The 12330-nt window shown below is 38.7% G+C and overlaps 1 protein-coding gene across 3 annotated transcripts in view; it reads left to right on the top strand.

Annotated features, from left to right (window-relative positions):
* Positions 1-12330, top strand: part of tnksa (tankyrase, TRF1-interacting ankyrin-related ADP-ribose polymerase a) — a 149295-nt gene that overhangs the window by 71503 nt on the left and 65462 nt on the right. For all 3 annotated transcript variants that reach the window (XM_057818164.1, XM_057818163.1, XM_057818165.1), the window contains one exon: positions 8787-8862. In XM_057818164.1, the coding sequence (XP_057674147.1) occupies positions 8787-8862 (76 nt within the window). The remainder of the gene's footprint in view (positions 1-8786; positions 8863-12330) is intronic.

Below are 12330 nucleotides of genomic sequence, written 5' to 3'. Positions count from 1 at the left end.
GTAAACGAGTTAATTTGTACATTTGTGCGCTACTGGCATTTGTTACTTCACACCCTTGAAATAAAGTTTATTAAAAAAAAATAATTTATGAAAAAGATTAAACTAAAACAAATAAAAACAAAAAAATAATTTGAACTGACAAGACCCGACTAAACCAAAATGCATATTGGCGTAGCCAAAAACGTCAGAGAAAATATCCTCTAGACAAAAAGTTAAGCTGGAGCTGTTTGACAAGTCGCATATGGCGGAAAACTCAGGTGACCACAATTTGGCCAAATTTCAAAATTGTCCTAAATGCATGTGTGACACATCATTGGAAAGCTTAAAATCTCAATTTTCTGGGGGAGGAAAAATTTTGAACAGGAGCTCATTTTTAAAAAAAAAAAAAAAGAAAAAAGAAAAAATGTAAACCCCTAAACCCTAACTCGAGGTGAGAGCCTGAGAGAGCATAATTAAAGACACCATGATTTTAATGAGATATTATCGCGTACGTACCTTGAGTTCGATCCAAAAACTCCATGTAGCATGTCTCACACATTGTAAAGACACAGCTGTGAATAGCCACAGTCGGACGTTTTGGGCATAATATGGGTGAAAAACGTTGTCGGTAACAAGGGTCGCGATGCAGAAACCACAGACATCTAGGAGTAGTCTAGATTTTCTTCTTCTTTCAAATATTTACCCTTGTAAAAGTTTTTTTCTCCAATTTTTCTTTGTTCGAATCGATTAATTATCAACTAATGTATCGGGGAAAATGGTAACAAAAAAATATAATTCAGCGATAGTTATGAGGTAGGTATCCCTGGCCTATTTGCAGACACAAATTTTTTCATTGTAACGTAATTTGTTTAAAAGTTTAAAATATGTGAGTGAATAATTTTATAAAGTCGTTTTTTTTTTTTCTTTTTCCAAACTAAATATTAGACATTATTAATAATTCTGAGCTAAAAATGATTTCGAATGACAAAAGCGGTTGCGTGGTGTCTGTAAACGGTGGTCTCCAGGGTAAAACGGGCAAATTAAAAATTGTTCAGGAGATTAATGCTATGGCAGCATATTGACATATTGTTCTATCTAACACAACAGTTTTGGCTTAAAATACAGCAGTTTATTTTAAAGAGGAGGGCAAGAGCAGAAACGGCTTTTTCAGCCGTGTCTGTGTTTTCCGCCGTATACTGTATATTTACAGACGCACAAAAAATCATATAATAATACATAATGACTGCAACTGTTGTTAAAACCTAGAATAAGCTTGTTCATCTTTTATGGCTCGTATGCACAGGACATCTTGAATCTGTGCAGGGTACAATGGGATCTCAAGACTATCAAGGCATTCTAAAATTGTCCAATCTCAGAAATCTTGGCCTCTGTGTCAGTTCTTCCAAAAGGATATTTACCACAATCTAGATCCTTTTACTCTTTGGAAAGACTTAAAACTCTCAAAAAGGCGAGTTCATGTAAAATCTCAAGTCAGTTCAAAGTGTTTGATTGGAATGGTTGCATCAAAAATGTTGTGCTTTTAATTAAATTGGACCTCATTTTGAATGATGTGCCCCTAACAGCAGAGCTAACTGCTAAAAATTTCAAAAATGCCATTTGGAATTTCTGTTTGTTAAGCCTCTTTTACAAAAATCATTTATGAAGGGTATTTTGCATGTTATTTTTGCAGTAGTGTGGGTTGTGAGTGTTCGTGCACGGACCATGTCTGTTCCTTTTGTGTGTCTCTTTGGTAGTGTGGGTGGCTGAGCACTGTATTATGAGGTCAGAAGGCTGTCTCACCGTGTCATTCTAACAGCTGAGCCACTAACCGACCTCCCTAATACATTTCTAACCGTTTTTCATAGGAACTCTCTCCCTTTTAAATAGTTTTTGCTTCAACTCCCACACATGCTTTATGGGATAAAATTGTTTCTTTGCCATATTTTTTGGCCCACATACAGTATTTTATCTGCACACCACCATGTACTCTAAGTATAAATATGTGGAAGCTTATAAAAAGGTTTACTTAACTGATAAGCCAAGCTGATTTGTGTCACCTCCTCTGTAATTTATTTGCATAAAAGAATGCATAATGCTCAAACACAACTATATTTTAAAATTCCTATATTAACTCAGTAGCAATGCAATACAATAATGCACTTGAGATTAGTGCTGCAATGATTAATCGATTAACTTGAGTAATTCGATTAGAAAAAAGATTCAAATTAAATTTAGCAGCTTCGAATATTCATTTAATTAAAGTGGCGCTGTCATGGTTTGTTTTGAAAGTGTTTGCATTTATTCATTTTTTATAGATTAAGGTGGATATACTGCCCTGTAGTGGCATTATTTAGCATTTTATAGTATTTAAGATAGCGGACGTTTGCTATGTAAGTTGGCCAATTGTTTTTTTGTTGTACTTACAGTGGGGCAAATAAGTATTTAGTCAACCATTAATTGTTTAAGTTCTCCCACTTGAAAATATTAGATAGGCCTGTAATTATCAACATGGGTATGGTGTTCTTCGGATGCAAGTTAGTATTCTTTCTCCTCCAAACACGAGAACCTGTGTTTTTATCAGAAAGTTCTATTTTGGTTTCATCTGACCATAACACATTCTCCCAGTCCTCTTCTGGATCATCCAAATGCTCTCTAGCGAACCGCAGAGGGGCATGGATGTGTACTGCCTTCAGCAGGGGCACACGTCTGGCAGTGCAGGATTTGAGTCCCTTTCGGCACATTGTGTTACTGATAGTACTTTGTTACTGTGTGAGCCCCAGATCGAGGGAGATTATCAGTGGTCTTGTATGTCTTCCATTTTCTAATAATGGCTCCCACAGTTGATTTCTTTTACCTATTGCAGAATCAGTCTTCCCAGCCTGGTGCAGGTCTACAATTTTATCTCTCGTGTCCTTCAACAGCTCTTTGGTCTTGGCCATAGTGGCGTTTGGAGTGTGACTGACTGATGTTGTGGACTGGTGTCTTTTATACCGATAATGAGTTAGCAGGTGCCATTAATACAGGTAATGAGTGGAGCCTCATTAGACCTCGTTAGAAGAAGTTAGACCTCTTTGATAGCCAGAAATGTTGCTTGTTTGTAGGTGACCAAATACACAATTTCCACTCTAATTTGGAAATAAATTCAGTAAAAATCAAACAATGTGATTTTCTGGTTTTTTCCCCACATTCTCTCTCATAGTTGAGGTTTACCAATGTTGACAAATACAGGCCTCTAATCTTTTCAAGTAGGAGAACTTGCACAATTGGTGGTTGACTAAATACTTATTTGCCCCACTGTTGATCCTCATTCATTTATTATTATTATTATTATTATTTTTAATATAGTTTGAGGTTTTTTTAATGTTCCTTATTCGATTACTCGATTATTAAAACTAAGTGGTTCATCGATTCATCGACTACTAAAATAATCGGTAGCTGCAGCTCTACTTGAGATAAACGCTATAATGCCAACAGTGTTTTTCTCAACGCCTTAGTTGACTCTTATGAACTTAAGCAACATCCCATTCATTGCTAATCTAAAGGTTTTAATATGATTGTTGCCCATCATTTGTAGCTACAATGGCTTCAACTATTCTGGGAAGGCTTTCTACAAGGTTTCATAGTGTGTTTATGTAACAAATGTTTAACCCTTTTTCCAGAAACAATTTGTGAAGTTACACTGCAATGTTGGATAAGACGGCCTTGTTCTCAGTTTTGCTCTAATGTCAGGTTGATTCTGCATGCCATTTACAGTCATGTGAAAAAATAGGGCACCTCATTAAATATTCAGTTCTTTATTTAAGAAATGTTCACATATCAATGTCTTATCTTGCTTTTCTTTATCTCTGGAAAATAAAGTGATTTAATTGCAAGTAAACAACAAAAATTAACATTGTTTTACTCATTAAACCAAACTTATCAACAAATATGCATATTCTAACTGAGGAAAAAGTTAGGACAACATACCAGCTTATAGCTAGTGTTACCCTCTTTGGTTGAAACAACTTCAGTTACATGCTTTTTGTAGCCATCTACCAGTCTTTGACATCAGTCTGAAGAAAGTTTGCCCCACTCCTCAACGCAGTATACTTTCAGCTGTGAGATGTTTCAGGGGTTTCTTGCATGTACAGCCTGTTGCAAGTCACCCCACAGCATCTCAATGGGATTAAGATCTGGGCTTTGACTCTGCCATTCCAGGACTCTCCATTTCTTCCTTTTCAACCAGTGCTTGGTGGATTTACTGGTATGTTTTGGGTCATTGTCATGTTGCAGGGTCCAGTTTCGCTTCAGCTTTAATTTCTTCATGGATGATCTCACATGTTCCTCAAGCACCCTCTGATACACGATAGAATTCATAGTGGATTCTATGGTGGTGCGCTGGGCAGGTCCTGCTGCAGCAAAGCATCCCCAAACCATGACACTTCCACCTCCATGCTTCACAGTTGGTATGAGGTTATTTTCCTGCAATGCTGTATTGGGTTTACGCCAAACATGTCTTCTGTTCTGGTGTCCAAATAATTACATTTTAGATTCATCTGTCCAAAGAAAATTATTCCAGAAGTCCTGGTCTTTATCTACTTTCACTCTGGCAAACTTCAGTTTGGCGTTCATGTTCTTCTTGGACAGCAAAGGTTTCCTCCTTGCACACCTCCCATGAAGGTTAAACTTGTGAAGTCTATGTCTGATTGTAGAGGCATGCACTTTCACATCAACAGTAGCAAGAGCCTGCTGTAGGCCCTCTGATGACATTTTAGGAGTTTTGGAGCAACAGTCAGGGGCACACCAAACTAAATGTGAGGTTTAAATAAGGCAAACCTCCTTCAAAACACTGGGTAAAGATGTTTTAATCATGTGCATCTGATGTGATACCCCGTGTGTGATTTTAGACATTTTAAGTGGGATTGACTGTGGGGGTGTCCTAATTTATTCCTTAACAAAAATTACATTTATTTAAAATGATATTTTACAGAAAGTTATTAAAAAAATTTTTTTTTTTTTTTTCCAGTTATAAGTGTTTATTTTTAATACTTGAATCTCTCAAGATTGTTAAAACTGATCTTAAATATCCATATGACCAAATATGTTAAAAAACACACAGGCCAGTGTTTCCCCTAGGATTTTTTGAAGCTGTGGTGGTGGGCTGCATCGGAGTCGGACAGCCTCACCATGTCGTGCCACAGCGAATTTTTTTTTCTTCATTTTTTCCCCCAAGAAGAACCATAACAAAGATATATTTGAAATATTTCATTAGCCAGGCTAATGTTGTACCTCTCAGCTACAGTACATGTATGTAAAATGCGTAGCTGATTACAGCTACGTTACCCGATGTACTAATGCGACTTTTTTTCTCGTGGCAATAGTACGACTTACATCTCGTAGTGACTCAGGGTTGGCAACCCAAACTGTTGAAAGAGCCATATTTGACCCCCCAAAAAACACAAAAAAAACTGATACAGTATGTCTGGAGCCACAAAAAATTAAAAGCCTTTAACAAGCCTTATAATTATCGATACTAGCTATATTAGCCTACTATAGAAATACGTAATTAGCCTTCATGATTAAATGTTTGTTTTCCCTGCAGTGGATCCTATAGAGAATGACGCACCACGTGACTACTCTGTTGTACTATGCCACCACAAGTTTAACTTCATTACAATATTAATGAATTGAAAGAATGTTTGTGTCATGTTTGTCCTCCTAGAAATCCTATTAAAACAAAAAAATATATTTCCCTCCCCCATCTTTTTCCATTAAAAAAAAAAAAAAAAGCTCCGAAGCATCGCTAAAGAGCCGCATGCGGCCCGAGAGCCGCGGGTTGCAGACCACCGTCGTAGTCCTCCTTTTTCCTTTTATTTGACCCTCATAAGTACTACATTACCACAACAATAACAGTCCTTCTGTCAACTGACCCATTTAGAGCACTGGGGGAATTCTAATAGCCGTGTAAAGAGTTTTACTTGATTCGGTGAGAAGGTGAATAGTTTTTTCCCCGTTGTTCGTAAACTAAATTTCCACACAAAGGCACGTCGAGGTACCATTAACTTAGCAAGGAGAGGTATGAGAGTCATTTTTCGAGTGTCCCAGAGCTCGCGAAATTTGGGTGGGGGGGCGCATTTATCAAAGTTTCGTCAGCCGTAATTGTCTGAAGTTGGCGCGCCGGTGTTGTGCCGAAAAATAGCCACTCCACGTGAAATGTCCTGACGGGAGCGCCCACACTTCACTCGTACAAACAGCCTTTTCTTACCAATCGATGGACACAGAAACGACGTTCTTGTACCGTGAATATGTATCATTTTACTCTGCTTGAACTGATAAATCGTTTACTGTGACCAACGCTCTGAAAATAGAGCAAGGCTTTATTTTGGGCCCCGCCTCTCCGCAGTCTCTCAGCGCAAGTTAGTCAAAGTTTGCTTTAGACGGCCGTCCACCGCTCACTTTCGCCGAAAAGTCCGATCCAAATTATTGTAATGCCCCGGATATGGGCAAGAAGGAGAGAAGTCTGTATTTGCTTACCCACTTTATTGTGGTAACAATAATAAAGAAAAACAATAACAAAATAACAGCGGGCTGCTACAACATGCGACCGCTATCTCTCGCTATCTCGCTCGTTCTCCCATTCTTCCTACTCGTTCCCCTTGCGTCTCTTAAGGGGGGGCCTGCATAGTTACGAACATTAGGCTACAATACACAATGAATAGGTGTCCGCTGAACTCCTCCCACTCGGCTGCCGCTAGTTTGAAGCGGCCTTAAAAAAAATTTTTTTTATTTAAATAAATAAATAAAATACATCTCATTTGCCAGGCGTGGCGGCTTTCATTTTAGTGTGGCGGTGCGCCACAATCTGTTGAATATAGGGGAATCCCTGCAGGCTTCCATAGGTTGTCCTAATTTTTTCACATGACTGTAAGTTCATCTACACAAAAATGTGTAATCTATGTCTTTATAGGCCAATATTTTCCGTGCTCCCAACTTTGTGGGAAGAGTTAGGGGATGACCTATTCCTGTTCTAAAATGACTTTGCCCCCTTGTACAAATTACGATAACAACATGGATGAGAAATCTTTGTGTAAATTAACCTGAATAATCATTTTAATATCTCCTAACCTCACCTAAATAGAACACCTTTGGGAAAATTTCGAGCAAAAAACAAACAAAACAAAAAAAAACGGAGATCTAAACCATGTCATCCAAATAACTGGATGCGGTTCTGGAAGAATTGTCACAAGTCCTATAAACACACTCCGAATCCATGTGAAAAGCCTTTTGAGAAGATTTGAAGCTGTGATAGCCGCAGAAGGTAGACAAAAAACTAAAAAGACAAAAAAGAAACCCTAATTTGTAAATGGGATTTCACCTAAATTTATAAGCGAGTAATGAATGACCTTTAAGCGAATATACAGGGTGTTCCAAACTGGTTGACCCCATTCTAAATGCCCATATCTCTGAAACTACTTGATGGATTTTAATGAAACTACATACACTTTATGTTGAAGGTCACAAATTTTATTGGTTAAATTTACAAAGAAAAGTACAAATATTTGTTGGTTCTATGACAGATTTTCATAAATGTTCAATATGAGCGGGCCTGTGACTGCACATGTCGAGTCGGTATTCAAGCTCATGCCAAACTCGCTGTAGCTTGTCTTCGGTAACAGTTTGCAATGCCGCTGTAATTCTCTGTTTCAGTTCTGGTGCCTTCTTGTTTGTGAAAATTCGTGAAGAAGGCATGCAGCACTGTCTTCGGTGACTGAGTCCGAGCATACTCTAATACGCAAAAGGCCTTTTCTTTTGACGTGAATGGCATTTCTTAATCTAAAAAGATAGAAATGCCAAAAGTTACACACAAAAACTTGAAATATTTCTAAACAAGCTGTGAAAATTTGAGGTCATTCCAACGAAAACTGTCAAAATTATTGGCCTATGAAATGGGGTCAAACATTTTGGAACACCCTGTATTTGGCAACAAAGTGATTTTGGGGTACAATAGGATATTCAAAACCAGACCAATTTCTGTAATTATTGTCACACTGATAATGTAGTCGCTCGTTTTGTTGTTAAATATAAATTACCAGTCTACACGAGTATATATAATGCATGTACAGTAAATGATGAATCTGGTTGGATGTTCCAGATAAGTGTAGCAGTTTTTGTTGTGGAGACAATGGGATTTTTTAATTGAGCCAAATAAGGGAGAGGGTGGCTAAAAGCTCTCATTTTAGAGCAGGATAGTGTTTCGAAATTAAGCTGATTTTTTCTGTGTGGAGAACTTGGCTAAGAAAAAAATGAGACTTCTTTTTGAGATAATAGAAGCAAAGACAATTCGGTAAGGCAAAGGGTAAGGACAAAAAAATGATAAGGTTAATAGAGTGAGGCTGGCAACAGTCATTTTCCTTTCCTTCTGACAGCTCCTTCTTTCATAGCTGTCGAAGGAATCCTAGTTCGATTGGTCGCTGCCATGGCAACTCTTCCCTCTGGTTAGCCAATTCCAGGGCAGTAAGCCCACAAACCGGGATACCCATCAGAACCATGAACATTATCTTCATTCTTCTAGGCTTGTCTTCTGCAGCAGCACGTTATTTTTTACTGTCAGTTTTACACTCGTATACACCAGCGCGCGCACACCTATTCACACATATTAAAGCACACAAATCATGTCAGTCTGGAAATGAAAATTCTTCCCCTTAAGTCGTCCAGGCTTCTTATCTCATTCTTTCCCCCTACACCCATCCATGCTCTCCCGCTGAGATACAGCACTAATCCCTTATGGTGGCGTATGCTCTCTAATGTGTGTGTGTGTACTTTTGCAGGAGTGGGAACGAGGAGAAGCTAATGGCTTTGCTTACGCCGCTTAACGTCAACTGCCACGCCAGTGACGGCCGCAAGGTAAGAACAAACCTTTGCCACACGCAAAGACAATTGTGAAGCAGCAGCAGCAGCAGTAGAAAAGTCATTAGGGTGTCAAGGCCACCCACCTGGTGTGTTCTTGTAGTGGTGGTTTCTGCAAATGCTCACTTTGGCAGCTTCAGGCTCTGTCTGTATCAAATTATCTAATCACTATTCAGCTTTATCAGCCTTTTGGGCTGTAGGGCATCACCTGAGATTTATTCACCTATTTTCCTACCATTTATCCTGGTCAGAATGAGCTGAGCACTAGCAGACAAATGATTATTTAGTGCCCCTTGGTTTGGTTTCTTTTCAGGCAGTAAATATAAAAATAGATTTGATTCGCAGAAAGACAGATGGATAGATTAATTCCTACTATTCTGTAGTCATAACATGCATTGGTTTATCGGTTGGACTGGATAGAATTTGGAACTTTCTCGCTGCACTGAATAACACTGGACTGAAACATTGGTCCCGAACTGGTCCCGAAACAGAAACCTGTTCTATTTTCAGAGCGGCAAACTTTGAGAAAAAGGAGGAATAAAAGTCTAAAATAGCATCATTATGTGAATAAGAATCATATTTTGAGATGATTCGACTATGTACAACAATTTAGCAAAGTGCAGATGACGAGAAATTTGTCTTTTAATCTGCTGGTTAGCCACGCCTATCATTCTTGGGCTCTAGCGTCCCCAACAGGTGGATGACGTCAGCTGGTAGAGCAGGATGGTAAACCGAAAATTTACCGTCACCAAAATTCTTCACGATGACGGACGTAATTTTGACCATGTCGGCAAATTCGGTAATTTAATAAAACAAGAAAATAGTCTTTTCATCCCCCCTTGACTCTGTGTTGTTCGGCTATGTTCATTCCCCTTTAAGAAAGCAGACAGTGTACTTACGTATGGAGTCACGTGATTTTCAGGAAGCCAAACAGAAGCCCGGTAGGCTAACGCTAGCTGCTAACGCTACAAGTAAACTGGATGGAGTCGGGCTTAAGTTAGCTTCGCCAAACTTTCACCTGACATTAAGTAAACTCTTGGCGGGTTCCAGACGGGCTTTAACCCGCTGTCCTCCCTGGTTCTCATGATTTCAGGAGAGGATGCTTTCAGTGCTTTCTTCTAGTAGCCAAGCCACAGGCTAACGCTAGCGGCTAACAGCGGCTACAAATGAACGTGAAAGAGTCGGATAGCAGCTCTAACCTTGTCGAAACAGCTGAAATTAATGAGTGGACTGGGCACGGACTTCATTATGTCGCGTTATTTGGCATCTCTGTGTGATTTCTCTTAAAGCTTTCATGATGGTAAAGCACTCAGCATAACGTATAATCCAACAGTGAAGCCTATATATAATATGACAGTTTAATGGCCACAGCTATTTTTCTGTATGTGTGTGCTTTATTCTGCCATCATAAAACCTTAAATGTTTCATTGGCATCAGAGCAATACAGCTTTAATCTGGTTGTGTCTGTAAGGGGGGTGCACGTATTAAAAAATGTTTCGGGGGAAAAAAAAAACCTGAAACCTTGACGTAAACACTTGTGTTGAATAATTATGTCACAGCAGCCATTACCAATAAGTTGTCTGAAGTGTACTGTTAAAGCTGCAAGTCATTTGTGTTAGAATGACATGTTTGCAGTCGTCATTTTGATATTTATAATGTTGTACATTTTTCAAGTCATACAAGCTGTTATAAATGTTCAGACTAGAATTCTTATTGTTTACAAGATTTTTTTTAATACTTAATGTTTAGACTGCATGTGCAATTGTTAAATTGAAAGCTGGTAAATAAATTTAACGAGAAACGGAGAAATTTGTATTCCATGCATTGATTCAAATTTTCAAATTATATAACAGTCCGCTTGGGCGAATTTATCGTCATTTATCGTTATCGAGGTAAATCTGCTCAATTAATCGTGATACGTACTTAAGGCCATATCGCCCAGCCCTACGTCAGCTGGAGAATGGGCTCATCGGTTTTACTATTCAGCCCATTGAGGAGGAATTATTCAGAACGAGGAAAACGCGACGAAGATAGCCGTAAAATGTCATTTTTTTCAGTCTCTCTACTCCCAATATTTTTACAGGATATTCTTTTTATCCAACTATTTTTCCCCAATAGCTAAATACATGGCATGGTCATGACAAATAACAGTCTTGTGCTAGATGGAATATGAAATAATAAAAATGCATTTATTTAGGACGACATGACAAAATTACTCCATAATGTTCAAGACTGTCGACTTCACCTTTACTGTCGCACCTCCCGAACAATATTTTATGCCACCTAAATCGGGCTTATGTCATTTCCCTTCGCGGCTTTGGAGAATGTAAACAAACCAAAAGGCGCGACAGCTAGCTGACAAGCTAACCTGAACCGAGTGATGTTTCAAATACTTCGAAGCAGAAAATCACACATAACTAGCCCGGATCATTTTACATGACGACTGGGTTGTCGATTGTCTTCGCCGATCAGCAACCCGCCTGGCGGCGAACAAGTTAGAACTCGTTGTTCCCTGCTGAGGGCAGATGGCTCGTTTTTTCTGCAGCTGTTTGGTTGGCGTGATGCGAAAAATAAACAAATTAATCCGCAAAATCAGCTGAATCCTTATTCCTTCTCATACAACAGTACGGTTGTATAGTGAAGAGGACTCCTTCTCCCATACACGGCACAGCGCCCTCTTCCTCAATGCTAGACCGAAGCCGGAAGTCTGTCATTTTCGCAGCGCGGGATTAAAAAAATTGAATGAATATATCGATCGCTTCTTCACACATCCAAGTGATCCATTTCATTCAGGAGCATAAAATACCGCGTGTATCATGAAATAAACATGCTTTTTCTTGTCACAGGCACTTTAAGACAAAGGCTTAGTTGCATTTACAACACGTTAAAAAATAAACAACAACTTTAGTGTCCTTCACGGATATTTGTAGGGGTGTGCCATCTAAGGCACCCCACGATTCGATTCGATTATGATTCAGGGTGCTACGATTCGATTATTGAACGATTATCTTCACGGTATTAATGATCATCACGATTTTCGATGGATCTTTCCCCCCTACTTTTAGCGATTTCTTTATTCTTACTTTGTGGCTACTTCATACTGTTAAGCAAGGTATATTTGCCAGTATTCATTAATTAAAGCAGCCAAACAAATTTATGACCGTTACATGTTTTTTCCCAATCACTTAATGATCCAGCAGGAACAATGGAAACATGCCTATACAACACAAAGCTGACATTAAGATGTTCTTTTTCACAAGAACCTGCAAAAACATTAGCCGTTTCAAAGGCAGTACTTATTTCTCTCCACAATACAAGAAAATCTACACTGGTGAAAGGAATTCCACATTTGTGGAAAAAAATAAAGTGCCTTGGAAATAAGACTTCTTTTAACCAATTTACTTTTTTTTTTACAGTCTACTGTACTATTTCCGTCATGGTTATCCTAGTTTTACACGTTCTGCA

Source organism: Corythoichthys intestinalis, chromosome 17, assembly GCF_030265065.1.
Source record: "Corythoichthys intestinalis isolate RoL2023-P3 chromosome 17, ASM3026506v1, whole genome shotgun sequence".
In the NCBI taxonomy this organism is placed as follows: Eukaryota; Metazoa; Chordata; class Actinopteri; order Syngnathiformes; family Syngnathidae; genus Corythoichthys; species Corythoichthys intestinalis.
This window is presented reverse-complemented; position numbering and strand designations above follow the sequence as displayed.